Genomic DNA, 17,848 nt, shown 5'->3' with positions numbered 1-17,848 from the left:
GAAACGATTAACAGAAAGAAGAAAACGTTGGGAACGAGAAAGAAGGTCTTACGAGCAAGAAAGATGATCGACGGGGGCCTGGGGTCGCCGGAGAAAAAAACGGGCAGAGGAGCGCCGGAGGAGGAGGAAGCAACAATGCGGCGGAAACGGAGTCGCAGGCTTTATATCGCCGCCCGGGAGCAACCTCCACCGTCCGATCCAGGTCGTTGATAACGAGGTCATCATCCAGTCGTTCATTTCAAATGGCGGTTGTCCCATCGGAAGTGACGCGTGTCAGCAAGATATTGGCCGCATTTAATGAGCTCCCTTACCGTGCGCAGCGCACGTGATGGGTAGTAGGGAGAGCATCGGACATGGATTCCAAGAAAACACAAGGCATGGGCAAGATACCGCCGAACGGATGAGCATCCTTATGCCTGGCCGAGCGGCCTAATCAGTCGGACTCACTTCCTCCTTCGACTAGACTCGAGGGGAGGCAAGTGATCCGTGGTAAGAGCCCGGGACCCCTAACGAGGGGTCAATGCCACGTGGAGGTCGAGGGCCAGGTGGTCGAGCCGACCGGACGATGAAAAAGGGCAGGCCGATCGGCCTACCCGTAAACGTCTGAAAGTGAAAGATGCCGGGTTCCGACGCTCAATGAAATAGTAAATAATGACCGAAGGCCTAAGAGAAGGTGACATAATGCTATCCGGACGACGCTCTTCGCGTCGGCCGTCAGGACGGACATCCCGGCCGGGCGGTGGATGAAGGATAGGAACATCTTCTGACAGCCGTCAAGTCCTATGGCTAGGCCATACTCTAAGTCTGACAACAAGGTGTTCTGTTGTCCCATCGAAGACGTGATTGAACTGTAGCAGTATGGTGTCAGGTAAGCTCTCTGACAGGTACATACCGAGGTATGGGCCGCGGACACGTATGCGCCTCGGTGGACGTGCATTAGTTCTTTCACCGCTCTATATAAAGAGCCTCTTACTTCGCCGGAGGTACGCATTCTACAAGCTTTGGAGCCCCTTTCTTTACCGCTTGCTTGCTTGACTTGAGCGTCGGAGGGTCGCCGCCGGGAACCCCTTCCCGGCCCGACTTCTGTGCAGGTTCGGCGGAGCTTCGTGAGACTAGCCGGAGATCTACATCGGCAACCCGGAGAGCGCCACGTGCCCAGCGTCCGTTGAGTCAGCGTTCGGACAGGATCAATTATAATTTTGCAAAATAGTCATTATAAACAAGCCTTGGAAACTAGCTATTACAACTAGCCGTTGGAAACTTGACATTGCAAACTAGGCGTTACAAGCTTACCGTTGCAAACTAACCATTACAAATTAGCCGTTGTAACGCGACGTTGCAAACTAGCCGTTGCAAACTAGTCGTTGCATGAGAAAAGCAATATATATAGACACATTGTGCTACAAGATTTTCATTTGACTATCATACCATTTCTCATACACATATACTAAAACGTGTTCCTCCAAAATTGTCTCATTCTATAGGCAGCTCTAGCTCAAGTTCCAGCTCGACAAGCGAAGACGAAGTCCATGTTGAAATCGATGAGCAGGCTTATGATCCGGGTGAAAAACTGATGTTATTGGTTCTTCAACAATAACAACTTATTGAAGCATATCAGAGGAGGGACACGCGAAGAAGAAGGTTCGTCCAAAGAAATCGTGAAGTCGGGCATAAGAGGCTCGTCAATGATTATTTCTCTATAACCCCGGTGTATCATGATGAAATATTTCGAAGACGATTTCGAATGCGAAGAGAGTTATTCCTCCGCATAGTGAATGCATTAGAGAATCATTCAGTATTTTTTCAACATAGGGATGATGTTGTACGAAGAAAAGAGTTGTCACCACTACAAAAATGCACCGTCGCGATTCGTCAACTGGCTTACGGAGTCCCTGCCGATCATCTTGACGAGTACCAACGTATGGGTGAATCAACTGCCATCAGGTTCCTTTTCAAGTTCTGCGAATACGTGATTGAAATATTTGGTGATAGGTACTTGAGAAGGCCAAATGCTGATGATGTTCAACGTCTTCTTCAAATGCATGATAAGAGACATGGCTTCCCTGGCATGTTAGGTAGCCTTGATTGTATGCACTGGAAATAGAAAAATTGTCCAGTTGCTTGGAAAGGTCAATTTACAAGGGGACATGGGTCACCAACAATCGTACTTGAAGCGGTCGCGTCTCATGACTTGTGGATATGACATGTATTTTTTGGGGTCGTCGATTCACGTAACGATATTAACGTGTTATATGAATCTCCCATATTCAACAATGTCTTACAAGGAAATATGTCGGAGATTAATTTCACGGTGAACGACACTGCATATACGAAGGGCTATTATCTAACAGATGGAATATATCCCGAGTGTGCTACTTTTGTTAAGGCTTTTCCTTGCCCGGAGGATTTCAAGAGGAAGTTATTTAAGGAAAGACAAGAGTCTGCAAGAAAAAGATGTTGAATGGGCATTTGGGGTACTCCAATCTCGATGGACGATTGTCAAAGGTCCAGCTCGTTATTGGTATAGGAAAAAGTTAAAACAAATCATGTTAGCATGTATTATTTTGCATAATATGATTGTTGAGGATGAGGGAGGTCACGTGACAAATTGGTACAACGATGAAGGTGACGAACCCGCACAACCTATTCATGGCTCAAACCGAGGATTTCAGGATTATATTCGAACACATTCTGAGCTACGTGACACTCAAGTTCATCACCAACTTCGCACCGACTTAGTTGAGCATATCTGGGAGCAATACAACGACAATCTGTGAATTAGTATTTCATATATTATTTTTAATTTCATAATTGTGGTTTATTTAAGTTATTGTTACATTTCAATTTCATAATTACATGGTAATTTAAAATAAATTTTGTTTTCCTAACTTTGTAATTTTAGCCGGCTCAGTTGTAATTTCATTTTTCCAACTTTATAATTTTAGGCGCTCAGTTGTAATTTCGTTTTCCAATTTTATAATTTTGTTTTCCTAACATTGTAATTTTGTTTCCTCACAACCCTCTATTTTATTTAATAAATATATTTAAAAAAGTAATATTATTATTGAAAATAGTAAAATTATATTTTTAAAAGTAATATTATTATTAAAAAAATAATAATAATAATTTAAATATTTTAAAACATATTTAAAATATATTTATTTAATATGATATAATTTTAAGATGGTTGAGTGGATTGTGGAACCCATAAATAATGAGTGTTAATGTTAAAAGAGATATAGGTGAAAGAAAGATGTTGTTATAATGAGTATGTGACAGTGAACTCCATACTTTTTGATGAGATGGTGGGTGTTATAACATTATAGTATTACGGATAACTTATGATGCCCTAAGTTAACTCTTTTGACTCTATCCCTAACTTTGGGGGCCGGGAGCCGTAGCATAGGACATTATCGATCAATTCAATACTCAACGGTGGTGACAAAATACAATGATAAACTAAATTATTATTTTGCTTAAATTATGAAGAAATCCCATTCATCTAAGTTGATAATCAATAAACCAATTACATCACTCCCAAATGGTCCCCTCCCCCGAAGCAATGGGAGAATCTTTTAAAAACATCTATGTATTGTGTGAGCGAAGTTTTGTCTTCGAGATGGCTCGTGGATTACTAGATTGTGTCTGCGAAATTGGGCGCGATGTTTTTGTTTTTGTTTTTGTTTGGTTTCATCGATTGCTTGTTCTTTTGTTTCCTGGTTCCTACTCTTTGAGAAATTTGGGGGTTCTGTGATTACTGAAGTTGGATGCTACTATCCTTGGTGTCTATGTTGATTCCTGATCGAATTAGATGTTTGTTGTTCAGAGATGGGCGGGGTTGGTTGTAAAGACGGGAATTTTCTTTTCTGATCTTGCCTCTTAATTGTGTTTGTAGCTTGAGTTACGATGTGATTTTCTTGCATCCTGATGAAGTTCTCTCTCTGCACGCTGCACTAAGCAATACTTATCGGAAATAGCTGTAAACTTGGGGGTTTGGATGATCTCGTTAGAGTGGATTTCTGTGGAGTGATGTTTCCTAATGTGGGATCTTTGGTGTCTCTTGAAGTTGTATTTATCTCTCATTTTTGGTCCAAAAATAATGTGTTCTTATACTTTTTCTTCTTTTTGTTAATTTTCGTTGGATGAGTGATTCTTCCTTGTCTTATTGTGTTGTGCTTGGACACTGTCTAGCCAATTAACTTTGCTCTCTTTGTAATATTTACACGAAGAGCATTGATTTGAAGGTCAGATACAGTTAAATGGAATCACGTCCAATTGGTACAAACCCAAAAAATCTGAAGGATCAAACTGCTTTACCTACCATAGTCAGTGCACAACCATGGTGGTGATGAAGTAGCTGCTGTGCATAACATCAATGGAGTCCATGGCACAGGTGATGCAATTAAAGAGCAGCAGAATATTGGCACAAGAATGGTGGTGATGAAGTAGCTGCTTTGCTTTTCATGCTGTTCTTCATTTTATATTGCAAAATTTGTGAAATTTTCTTGTAGATGTGATGCTTGTAACTTGATTTTCAATTTATTTAGAATTGCAACATCAGGAATACTTATGGTTCACTGTTGAACTTCATGTTCTGCCTAGACGTATAATTTTTTTTATTGATACTGCTCAATTCTGCTGAACACCCAAAGCCCTTCTTAGATCATTGACTAGCATTCATAATCAATTGATGGATGTACTAGAAATTAAGCAAATTAGTCTCATACATCTTACAAGGCCTTTTTATTGTCAGATGGGAATCTTGGAGATAAAAACCAGAATCTGCAGCCTACTTCCTCAGCTATGGCTCTTGTCATGCCTGAGATTATTGCACCCCAACTTGAACTTGGACAATCGATCGTGTGCTTTCCTTACTTATTTTACCCCTCTTTCTTCTTATATATCTCTTGACTTGTCTTATTTACTCTAAATTGAAGCATCATTCCTTTAATCACATAATTATCATTATCATTATCTTGTCACAATGATGAATAGATCTTCTGATCTGCTTTTACAGGCATGTGCTGCTTATCCATATAATGACCCTTATTTTGCTGGTCTAATGGCAACTTATGGAACTCAATCCCTAGTAAGTTTGTCAGATAATTGGGTAACAATGCCAGTCCATGTTATGATTTGTATTGGATTTTTACAGTTGAATTTTACTGTTCTTTTACAATTAGCTGATGTCGGTTTATAATTATTTTGTGCCTTGATCAATCTGTGGCTTCTTCCCTCAGGAATAGAAGATTCTATTCATTTCTCATCCTTCTTTTAGTTATTAGGGATTATCCTAAATCGTGAACATATATATGATGTCTAGTCTCATGATTGTTGGTTGGTTGGATTTTACAGGTCCATCCTCAAATTATTGGAATGTCGCACTCGCGCATACCTTTACCTCTCAAAATGGTGGAAGAGCCAGTGTATGTTAATGCCAAGCAGTACCATGGAATTCTCAGGAGATGACAATCTCGTGCAAAGGCTGAGCTCGAGAAAAAAGGTAGTAAATCTCGAAAGGTAAGAGGAAGGAGCTTGACTAATTAGTTTTTCCCCCTATATATAGTAAGAAGTCCTTCGATGAAGTGGTGAGTTTTTTGTGCTTTTTTTTCAGTTTACATCTGATTAATTTAATTTACCTGTGCACCATTTTTTTTTTGTTTGTCTAATTTCTCATTCAAAGATGGATAAGAGAGGTTACTAGAAATGAATAGATTCTATATGTCAAGAAGATAAATCAAACAGAGTAGAAGGCTAGAGGCAGATGGACATAAAAAAATTCTAGCTGCTTAGATTGTTTGGGTAATCTTAATGTTACTAATGCTGTTGTCTTGCATAGATTTTGGTGGTGGGGAAATATTCTTGTTTAAACCCAATCGCCATGAATCCTCAATCTAATTGACTTATCTGTATCTATGCCGATGATTTGTTGGCTCTTAACTTAGTATCTCAGGTTTTATTCCATGTCGACAAAGATCTTCTCAATGTGCTTATATGCTTGTGTTAGGAATCGAGTGAGTTTGCTGATCGGCAATATGTTTGGTTTGGGATGATCTATGTTATTATTTCTACCAGTTGTGAAACTATTGTAATGCTCTTAGTAGAGTCAGCAGTATCTTAATTCATGCTGTTTCTTGAAACTTCAGAAGTCCGATCATATAAAGTAGTATAATGCGAAGAACACTTGATTTAACGAACTGAGAGTTTTGAATTGGCAGGCATATCTTCACGAGTCACGCCACTTGCATGCAATGAGGAGGGCCAGGGGTTGCGGAGGTCGTTTCGTTAACACAAAGAAGGCAAAGAAGACCCACGACGGAGCTACTAAAACTGGTGCACCAGGTTCATTAATGCAGTCAGCTCTCTCTTTGAACTCCCTGACCTCCGATGGCTCGAGCAACACAGATCCACCGAGCCGCATCCAGGAAGCAACAACGCCTGAATCTAAAGTGTCCCCCAGAACAAAAGGTATCTGCCAAGAGAAGTCTGGATCACAAATATCTGATCTAAAACCAGGTGAGAAAGCCGAAGATGAAGACCACCTACGACAGCTGTTGCAGGAGGATTCCTGTGCTCGAAGAATGCATTCACACAGAATTGAAGGTCTAAGCAGATAAATAGGAGTGCAATTGGAGGCCAGGGGGGTCCTTCAAAAAGGGACTTGTTTATAATCCTGATGCTCGAAGGCAATTCATTCTTGGCCCGGCTTCCTTTTTTGTTTACATTTCCTTTGTGTTGTGTGTGAGAAAAGTAGTAGTTTAATTTGGAAGACAATGGTAGTGAATGTATTTAGTTTTAGGCATTTACACTATCTACAAGTTGCAAGGGAGATGAAAACTAGTGTGAATTATTCAGATTTGATTTAATCTCAATCATTTGTGAGCAAACAATCGAATAATAAGTTACGGTGGCGAGAACTTAGGAGATCAGGCAAGCCTTGTAATGTAGACTGGTTTGTAAATGATGTGTTTGGGGTTTAGCTAATTAGTCATTTTTTTCCTATTTATACACAGTATAAATCATATCATTAAAGTGAAATTAATGCTTTCTAATACGATTATTAGCTAGACACAGACTTCAATTTTGGTGCTTCAACCATCGTCGTCAATTCCAAGTCTTGCTGTTTCTTGAGGTATCCTTGTGCAGTAGCATCGACTATCTTCATTAAGAAGTTTATGAGCACGAGCCAGATCACGCTGTTCCATATCAAAGTGAAGGATAAGTTCCATCGCTTTGCCTACGAACGAGAGAGAATCGGATCACGAGAGAGAATCGGATTGGATATCAGCTGGAAGTGAAAAGATTACATTTTTAGTAGATAAGAGATCGACTAACCATTCCCTCTGAGATGGTCGATGCTGAATCGGAAGATGGTAGATACTTCTCCTGAATTATGTTGAGGTTGGAAACCAGCTTTGTTAGAAGAGGCGGGAAACCAGGGATCAATATTAGCTTATTCTCCAACCATTCGAATATTTCGTTGTTGAACAAGGAGATGATAAAAACTGACTGAAAAATAAAACAGCAAAAAGACACTAGATGTTATCTCCCTCGATGAGATGAGTGGTGAAGATAGGAACCTAAAAAAAGTCATGATTTCAAAACAAAAATAAAAAGGGTAACCTGAATGTGGGTCTTGATTATTGCTTTTCCGATCATGGTTGCTAAAAAGAACTTCCAAAATGGGATTCCAAAATGTCCACATGTTATACCGGCAAGATCAAAGAGTGGGTTAGGAACCTAAAATTGCAATCACAACATCACAAAAGTGAGAAAACGAACAGAAATATAGCAATCATAACAATTAGAAAAAAACAACTCTTTTGGAATGATACTAACTGAAGCTAGTAGTAGTATTGTGAAGAAGTTGAGATGTCGGAACTGTGAAAGAAGCCAACGCTTAATTGGTTTCAAATAAGAGGAGAAAACCCCATTTTCTGATGAAGCAGGATCTAGTTCCGCCAATGTCTCCACTTTGTTTTCAGACGAGCGAGCTGCAATACTTCTCATGTGTCAGTACAGTTTTTGTACTAAAACTAAGTTGCTTAATATTCAAGGAACCAATAAATAGAAAAAATCAGATAAAAATATTTAGTAACAAAATCAAGACTTATAAGTTTTTTCTTGTTTTCCAACTGATGGTAAACTCTAAACAAGTTAGTACTGGTGCATTCACTGTTCAAATTAAGATATATCTTAAAAATCTATATATATATCTTGCTGAAAAATCTTTGCAAGGATTTAATTCTTCCTACGTTTAGGTTGGAAATAATTATAAAAGACATTCCAGTTCAATAGTGAAACATCCTACAGTCTACTATCAGAAATTTTAAGGATTTCGTAATAATTTTGTGATACATTGTAGAAGTCTAGAATCTTGATTCATATTCCATATCTCCCAGAGTTGTTTTTGTTCCAAAAAGTGACAAGGAAGGCCCTAATGTAACATATTCCAAGAAAATAAGCAAGCAGCGAGATTCTAGATGTTTTAATACAAAATTAACTATATATCTAACTCTAAAGAAAAATAAATAAAATAAAATACATATGAATTTTGAAATATATATATATATATATATATATATATATATATATATTCTGTTGAGGGTTTTTTGGCCCACCTAGATGGTTTCTCCAGAAAGGGGTATTTGGAGAAAAACAAAGCAACAACCGTCAAATATATGCAATTTTCAAATAACAGGTTCTTTTGGCCTACTGTTCTGAAATTGAGACTTCTAGTAACCAGTAATTCCAGAGGCATGGGATCTGGCCAATTATGAATGTGAAGAATCAACAAAATCAAAAGAATTTCCAAGTATGCCATGCTTTATTAATTCATAGCAAAGTCTTAGGCAAGAACCTACCTGCTCTAGAGATGAAAAAAGGAGGAAGTTCACCAAGTGCAGTACCCAACCCCCAAAGAAAAGCCTCTAGTTGAACATGAGGTAGTATACTGCTCATAGAAACTCTAACTCGGGAACCAGGTAACGAGGGATACACTGGAGCTCCAAAATCAGAACAGTGCTTTTCAAGCCATGAAGGACCAGATTTAAACTGTATGGTGTCATATGGTGCACTTTTTAGATCAACTCGACCGCACTGTGTAGCTTTGATGGTAAAGAAGGCAATGTGTGGACCTAGATAGAGTACAAATGTGTGCAAGCCAGAACCTACAGAAAAATAAAACAAGTTAATTAGAAAGGAAGAACGCAACAAAGAAGTAGCAAAAAGTGTAAAGCACGCATGGCACATCCATAACAAACTTGACAAGCTAGATGATTTTGCAGAATATTATTGAAATAATCTGGTTTAAAGTGCAAAAACTTGACATCAGCGCTAATACACTATATAGACCACATGATTGGATACAAGATTAAAGATTTTTCATGGTACCATAAGTCCATTGCCATAAAAGAACCACGTATGCTAACAGATTCATTTTGGCTTTACCAATCTCAACATTCCTCATTTTTTACCAAAAAACAGGTAAGATCTCTTTCATACAGTGTTTTCTAAAAATTTTGATAGTCAATTCAGTGGCAGGATGAAATCCATATAGTTGATCCATAACAGCTGGGCATGGGCCTACCATCTTGCTGTTTTGATGCAGAAGTGTGATGATAAAAAATGTCAGAGAGAAAAGAAATAACAGTTCTCAGAAACAAAAGTCAAATGCAACCAAGTGAAAGCCTTTTTAAATATAGCTGACTGGTTATGAAATTTGAAACAGAAAGACAACAGGTAAAATAAATAAAAGAATGCAATGTGATTGGAAGACAGTTCCTGAAGAATACAAACATTTTAAATTGTGTCCTACCTACCTTTAAGAAGATAACTGAAGATGACTGATCTTCAAATTAAATAATAAGTATCAGTTCATGAAAATTACATAATGCTGAAGATTAAACTTTTTTTATTTTAATATTCAGTGAATTACTCCATGTATTTACTCACCTTCAACAGACCAGATATATGTGTTAGCTGGTAAGTTGTATTGGAGAAACAACACGAGTAGGACGAAGACTTAAAGAGTACACCTAATTACTTGAACTCATGAATCAGTAGCATGAGAAGTTCATTTTTTCTGGATGGTGCAACAAGAGTCAGTTAACTGAAAGCGAACTTACCAAGCCCAATTGATGATGCTATCCCAAGTGCCACCCACCATAACATAAATTTTGCATATCTAGTGAGCTCTTGAATGTGCTGCAAGCATGAAAAGAGTCAACCGAAAAATACTATGTAGTTATAGATTTATTTTAACAGTATGGAAGCAATGGCTCTTACAAAAGACCTTCATAACCTCTTACAAACAATATAAATAATCTTATAATATTATTAAAAAAAATATAATATCAAGCAAAAAAGTGGTATATTATAGCTCAATCTATAGAATATCGCTAAGTGTAACTCATACAATTCATTGACTAATTTCATCAACTAGCAAAATTTTAGAAAATACTGACAGATCAATGTAATAGCATATAAAAGAAATAAAATTAAGTCACAAGAATCACCTTCCCTTGGGGGTCATAATCATTTGTGAAAAGAAGTCCAATGGCTAATAATGGTATAATCAAGAACAAAAGCACACCGCCTCTAGTGATAATACATACAAGCGATCTTCTTAAATATTGCAATGTAGCAAGTATGAATAGCTGCAATGTCCTGAAGGGTTGAGTTGTCAAGGTCAAATTTTGTAAATTCATTTGATGCTTTTTCTGAAGTTCTGCATAAGGAAACAATAGAATTTAGCCCAGCAAATCTAAAAAAAAAACTAAGTTTATAATGAAATTTTAACAAATAGTCATATTTCTACAATGTGATGTGATAACTACATAAAATCATTTTACATTATTTCATTTTCTCAAAACTCAAGGGTCATATAGCAACAACTAACAAGTGCATTTGAGTTTTGGGCAAACGGTGATGAATGGATGTGTAACATAAAAAAATCTCAATAGAAGCATTTTCTCAAGTGATATGGTTTCAGCTGTAACATTTAAAAACATTATGAGAAAGATACTTTTTGCCAACAATATCAACTAGCACATCCTGATATGAATAGCAAAACCGGCCTGGGCCAGGGCTACCAGGGCTCCTGCCTAGGGCCCATAAATACCCAGGGGCCCATTTTTAATAAGTTAATATATATATATAAACGTTTTTTTTCCTAAAATCAACTTTTTTTATCATTTCCTTGTCGAAGCCCTCATCGCCCGCAATTCTCCTCGCCAAAGTGCCCTCGCGATTCTCCTCGCCAAAGCCCTCCTCGCTGCACCTTCCCTCCCTCACTGCAACGACTATGGGCCCTCTCTCAAAGGCACCCTTCGTGTGGCTGGACTGCCTCGTTACTTCACGCTTCTGCAAACCCTAAAAGGTCATCATCTTTGCTCTTCTATTTTGATCAAATCGTATGACTTCAGACTAAAGATAGGGCTTGTGCTCTCGTAGTGCCCTAACGCATTTTCCAATTGCTTATTTTGATCTTGGATATGAGTATTTTCAAATTTTAAAAATTTGTGCTCTAGTAGATTGTTCAAGGCCTTTGCTTGCGTGCACATTTCCAATCTTAATAAATTAAGAACAACACTAAAAATAAGCAAGCCCGATGAGTTCAGATCATACTCTGTCTAAGCATTTTAGCTCCTTTGAAAAGCATTGGCGCACATGTAAATTTATGAGGTGATCTACCAACTGAGTTATAATCCTTGTTATAAACATTTGAAGATAGAGACAATTTCATATTAAGGTAGATGCATGTTTCATAATTTCACATAATAGCTCTCTATTTTTTTTATTGTATTTAAGCTTAATATAAAGAAATTAGTATTGCTTGAAAATCTTATTCTATTTATAATTTCTGAAATGATGGATATTGTTTTAATAAATAGCCAAGTTAACTTCACTGAGTGATTAGAATACTTCTTTAATAATTATTGGTTAAAATCCAATAGCAAACAATATAATATAGCAACCTAACCATGGAACTTTAGTTGACTTCAGTGTTGTCGATGCTCCTAACATTGACATGAGCAGTAGATTTCTAGAGAATCTCTCTTATTCCCGGAATTGCTACTTAGTTAATGTCTGGAATTTGAGGGAAATAAGTAATTTCATGCTAGGTTCATTATTTTTTAGAACCATATTGTTCAGAAGAGTGTCCAGTAGTTCATTTAGATGAATATATAAAAAGATAGAAAGAGATTGAATTTCTTTAAAAAAAACTACATTGACTCATTGAGATAGGAGAGAAGAAGACAACCTTAGAGAGATGCAATTGTAATATTTTGAATCTATATTTGGGTTCTTGTATGATGTTGTAAAATTAGTTTCATTGGATGATGATGAATTGATGAGTTCTTGTGTGAATCTTGAAAATACTTTAAGAAATGGTGACACTTCTGGTATTGATGTAAAATCTATATTTTCATAACTACAAGTTTTGCAAATAATGTTACCAAGTGAATCTTATGAAACAAATAAAAAATGGTCTTCCATTCAAATATTAGAGTTTTTAAAAACAATCGATATGTTTCCAAATGTGATGATTGCTTATAGGATATTATTGAAAATACCCGTGACAGTGGCATCCACCGAAAGAAGTTTTTCAAAATTAAAATTAATAAAATCTTGCGGACCACAATGACTCAAGATAAACTAAATGGATTAGCAATTCTATGCATTGAAAAGAATATTTTGGAAAATATTGAATATGATGATATTATTGATGATTTTGCCTTTAAAAGTGTATCACGAAGATACTTTAAATGAGTTGCCTCTATGTTTTTTTATAGGTGTATTACAGTCAACAATTTAACTATATCCTTTGCATTCGCTCTCATTTTTTCTTCTGATTCAAAGAGGAGGAAGCGAAGAAGAAGGTTTACAATGTCTTATGTAAGCGATACTTTGGATTTAGATGTGAAATTAATGAGAGGACATCTAACAAGCTGGAAGGTTTGTGTTAATTCTGAGGAACTAACATATTCTTTAAAAAATCCTCATTTTTTTCTTTATTTAAAGAGGAAAAATAGTGTTGTTCTGTTTATCTGATATTTTTTATAAACCAGAATTTATTCTACTTAATTTACTGAGCAACCAAGTAGGTCATTCATCATGGAAAGTTTTTGCTGATATTTTTTATAAACCAGAATTTATTCTACTTAATTTACTGAGCAACCAAGTAGGTCATTCATCATGGAAAGTTTTTGCTCACCACATGATGCCTTAGTCAATTTGAAATTAAAAAAAATTGCAGCGTTTTTAATTTTTGTTATTACTAGGATTCCTATACATAAAATTTAATTCATTTATACTAAGTTTTAATATTTCTTATCAAGTGAAGTATATAAGTAATGCCACTTTTTTTTGGATAAAAGGATTTTAATGCTTAACCACTAATAAATTGTTTAAGTTGCTCAAACTCAGTGAATATATTTGTAACAGGTCTTCCTAGTGTTCTCTTCATTCTTCCAGATTCCTATGTTGATGTTGAAAATAAGGATTATGGAGGTAAGCTAACTAGGCTGCACTTCTTTATTATTTCCCAGATTAGTATCATGATTTTGTGTTATATTACTAAACTTATTTCTTTGCATTTTTGAGTTAAAATTTTCTTTCCTGTCAGTGTCTTTTGCTAAGTGATTGTTCTTTGTAAACACCTCTTGCATTCTGAATGAAATTGATTACAAATAGAATTGTTATTCTTGGATAATTTAATTGTGTAGGAATGGAAAAAAAATTATATCCATAGTTTTGGAATTGATGTTTCATTTTTATTTCTATGTTAGAATTGCAGAAATTTATGTGTAAATAAAAAAAGGAACAACCGTCCTAAGATAAAAAATCTTGTTTCCTTATCCCATTTCTAGAAACAAAATTTTATAGATTAAAATAATTATTACTTAGGCTGATGGAAAGATAAAATTGAGGCATAATTAATAATTTCGCTCCGGGCCTTAAATAACAAGGACCGGCTCTGATGAATAGGTTGCACTTAGTCCTTTGGTACAAAGGTTTTCAATCACTGAAAAGAACATTCATGATGTTCTGCTAATTGAGGAGTTTAAGAATATGAACTGACAAAGCCCGACAAGTTATTTTAGAAGGGAAAAAAAACACTTGTTTGATAACGTTCATGATTTTCTTCTGTTGGGAACCGTTTGAAATTATGTAACTCTAGGGGTTGTATTGGTAATTTTAATATTTATTTAAGTTAGTGGGCGGAGGGGGCTACCTAGAGAAGGAAGAAACCTAATTTCCCACTCAACAAGGTAGTAGAGTTGTCGTCCTTCCTTGCGTGGTATTTCCTGCGCCGATCATCCGCACGACTTCCCATCCGATGGAAAGCTTCCATCGGATACAGTTATAGAATTTTTTTTTAACAATTAACTTTTTATGCTATCCATTATCCAGCTAGGTTGACTCTCTCTATTTCTTCCCATCCTAAGAGTAGAGTTTTATGCTAGCAGTATGCTTCCCGAGAATTTTATAGATCATGGAGTGCGATTCCAAGCCAAGAAATCAAAAGATAACATAGAAATACAACCGGAGGAAAATTCCCCTAATTCACGAAACAGCAACAGAGCTAAATTTTTTCTCATAAGTTAATCCAAGGAAAATAGAATCAACAAGGTCACCGGAACAACGAAAGCAGACGCTAACCAGAGATCACGGGCGCCAGATCTACAGAAGGCTCCTTAGAACTCGCGGGCGCCTCCCCGGGGTCCATCTTCGCCGACAGCGTCAGATCCCAGAAGCGTGCCGGCGATCTCAACCCTCGAGCGAGCCTCCTCGATCGAGCGCCGGAAGGGGGAGGAACCGAACGGGGGACGTAGCCGACGACGGCGATCTCTTTGCCGGAAACCTAGTTCCCGTGCGATCCTCGCATCGAGCAGCAACCTGTGGCGTGCCGATTTGGCGTCGTCGGATCGCAGTAGACGCGACGGAGAAGCATTCCGCGTTGCACACTTGCACTTAAATACCTGAGACAGAAAATAGAACAAGACATTTTTATAAAAAAGACCCTTTATTTTCCAGAATCACATAATTCTATCTTTATTTGATCATCCACCTCGCGAGCAAACGGACGGTCAAGATTAATTTGATCAGATCGTACGGTTCTAAGGGCTTATACCCGTATCATTTTTCTCGTATTCGTTTTCCCCCTCAATTTAACAACGAAGCACATTCATTTTTCTTAAATATAATAATCATTTTAATTTAGATATTATCGAGTTCTTAATCTTCGACGGCGGGCAAACAAGAGAATGATCCTATCCGAGTGCTGAGTCAACGGTCGCTAGAGACGTGACGCTCTCGCTGACTCCGCGTAACCTTGTGCGTGATGTAGACCTTCGGTGAGAACCTGCAAGCACAAGACCAAGCCGGGAAGGGATTCCCGGCGATGACCTTTCGACGCTCAAGTCAGCCTCCGACAACAAGAAATCGAAGCAGAGAAACGAGAACTGTAGCTACAGTGGTGAATAGCGCATATCTCCGTTGGAGTCTGAAGACCTTTATATAGGGCTTCTCAGGGCGCGCACACGCTCCCCGAAACATGCACGACCCTCAAAGCATACCTGGAATGGGCGTGTCAGAAAAGCGTGTCTGTCCCCATGCCTCAACAACACGAGCATATCTCTGACGTGACAGTGGAAACTTTTCCCGTACGATTCTCTGTCGCTAACCATGTCCTCTGTCGGCGACACTGGTCCTTAGAAAGACATCGATACTTGCTCCCTTTGTCGTTTACTGAGCCGAGCGGACGAGCAGTTCGACCAAACACCCTCCTCTGGCTGAGCGAAGGCCACCTTAGCTGGGCTGAGCTTAGCTTATTGAGCGAGTGCACTTTGACTGCCGAGCTACTGTTTAGTCTTCCGTCGGCTGAGCGAAATGCCCGTTCGTCCGTTATCCTCTCCCGTCTTGCTTTAAGAGCGTCGGAAGCTCGGCGTTGAGCCGAGCTGTCAAGAAGCCGGGTCGGCTCTCCTCCAGCCGATCGGGGGGTAACTCGTCGACCGAACGCATGTAGAACGTTGACCACCTTGACCTCCGGCTAGATGGGCCCCCAGCTTCCTTTACCACCGGATCACCGAAGATCTATCAACCTAAAAAATATCATTGCACAGTTAGTTAGTAAGATTATTGATGTAAATAATCATATCGACTTATATCCAAGAGTTGATGATATTAAATCGTTCGATGAGTATTATCATCTTTTATCACAATTGATGTAAAAGATATAATAATAGCCACGCTAAATATCCCTGAAGAGAGAGTGTTATCTTTTCCAAAGTTGATGTAAAAAATATGATAATGCTCATACTGAATATCCCTAATCGCCGGCTTCATGGAAAATCATATGGTATGTATAGGATCGATTTGGTATCACATAATCTAATCGATAAGTGCGAATCGTAAAATTGTACTGTCCTACTAAAATTCTGAAATTGATTAAATGTTATTATAATTGTACCTAATTAATAATTAGAAAAAAATATTAAAAAAATCAATTATATATAAATACATTAATGCATCTGAATGTTCGTTCGGACGTTTCGATTCACGAAGAGTGTGCATCGAATAGATGTGCATGTATCATTTTTCTCTCTTTTTTCTATATATTGTGACATTCACAACATATATCACATTATTATGGTATCTGATAGGAGGAAGTTCAGTTGGGTTGACAACTGGTTGAAATCCAGATTAATTAAAATATGACAAGAAGTCCTGATGGGTCAAGTTCAGATTGATTTAAATCTAGCAGGAAGTCTTGGTGGATCAAGAGACCTGACATCAAGAATGTATGTGATTGGTAGGTGGAGATAAAACACTAAAGGAGAGTGATCCAGGAAGGACGAGTCCTAGTTATTGGATTGCAATGGCTGCAAATAAAGCTCCACATTGAAGACACTTGGAAAGGATCATGAACTTATAAGAGAAATATATCACTATTGGCATGAGACCTTTTAGGTAGAGTCCAAAAATAAAATCATGTGGGCTTAGGTTTAAAATGGATAATATTGTACCATTGTAGAGATATCGTAATTCTTTTGGATCTAACACTAATAGCACTGTAGGTGCTAGTTTAGTTTAGAGTTATTTTGGATATCTAAACTGAGGTCATGACTAGATCCTAGTCTTAGTAAGATGGGTTTTAATTAATAATGTTATTTTATATTGTATTAATTCTTTTTTGCAAGTTATTTTTTAAGCTAGCATGAACTTGCCAGATTAAATTGCAAACAATCACCTTGAATGAATAGTGTCTGAGGTGCTTCAGAGCTACGAAAAGGCGTCTCGGAGCTACGCAAAGGCACTCTGGACACAGCGGAGGTGACCGTGCGCAGATAAACTTCGGGGATAGAAGTTTGGTGTGCAAAAATGACCTAGAGCACATTCGAGGCGCCTTAAAATGCATTGGAGGCTCCTCTGAGCGCTTGGAGACACCCTCACGTAGATAGAAACTGAGGGCTTCAGAGCTGATAAGTGGCTGAAGTTTACAAGATCAAGTTTGAAGTTGAAAGCGCCTCGGATGAGGTTGGAGGCACCCTCAACACTCTATAAAAGCACTATTCAACCAGCCACAATGCAACAACTTCAATACAAGCTCATACGACCGTTTTGCCACTCCAACTTCACTGTGATGCTATCGTGCTACTAATCTATAGCATCCAACCGTCGCCAGTAGACCGACACTAACACACGAGCATTTAACTTCAATATTTCAGTGTTGATAACAATTTAATTAAAGTTAATTACTTTATTACTAAGGCAGTGTAGGTTTATTACACTGTCCTTCTTTGTATTTTTGTATTCAATTACTCTACCAGGAGTTTATCGG

At 37.7% G+C, this 17,848-nt stretch overlaps 1 protein-coding gene and 1 pseudogene across 1 annotated transcript; one reads left to right on the top strand and one right to left on the bottom strand.

Moving 5' to 3' along the window:
- Window positions 1-3,506: 3,506 nt before the first annotated feature.
- LOC122031044 lies at window positions 3,507-6,887 on the top strand (annotated as a pseudogene).
- LOC122031036 (vacuole membrane protein KMS1-like) lies at window positions 6,839-14,966 on the bottom strand. The gene is made up of 8 exons (XM_042590089.1): window positions 14,668-14,966; window positions 10,518-10,729; window positions 10,128-10,206; window positions 8,865-9,170; window positions 7,840-7,994; window positions 7,624-7,740; window positions 7,336-7,509; window positions 6,839-7,237 (listed from the first exon to the last, which is right to left on the bottom strand). Exons 1-8 carry the CDS (start codon window positions 14,732-14,734, stop codon window positions 7,061-7,063), a joined length of 1,287 nt encoding a protein of 428 aa, XP_042446023.1. The 5' UTR covers window positions 14,735-14,966; the 3' UTR covers window positions 6,839-7,060.
- Window positions 14,967-17,848: the final 2,882 nt, after the last annotated feature.

Source organism: Zingiber officinale, chromosome 1A (assembly GCF_018446385.1).
Source record: "Zingiber officinale cultivar Zhangliang chromosome 1A, Zo_v1.1, whole genome shotgun sequence".
Classification (NCBI taxonomy): domain Eukaryota; kingdom Viridiplantae; phylum Streptophyta; class Magnoliopsida; order Zingiberales; family Zingiberaceae; genus Zingiber; species Zingiber officinale.
The sequence above is the reverse complement of the archived record's forward strand: the minus strand, read 5'-3'. Positions and strand labels throughout refer to the sequence as shown.

Bases quoted from the DNA above. Each gene is read 5' to 3' on its own strand.
- LOC122031036 (XM_042590089.1), bottom strand. From the start codon at position 14,734: ATGGACCCCGGGGAGGCGCCCGCGAGTTCTAAGGAGCCTTCTGTAGAT. The intron at 7,741-7,839 runs GTTAGTATCATT...TTGCAATTTTAG, and splicing joins CAATACTACTACTAGCTTCA to GTTCCTAACCCACTCTTTGA. The intron at 7,238-7,335 runs GTTAGTCGATCT...TCTCGTTCGTAG, and splicing joins CGACCATCTCAGAGGGAATG to GCAAAGCGATGGAACTTATC.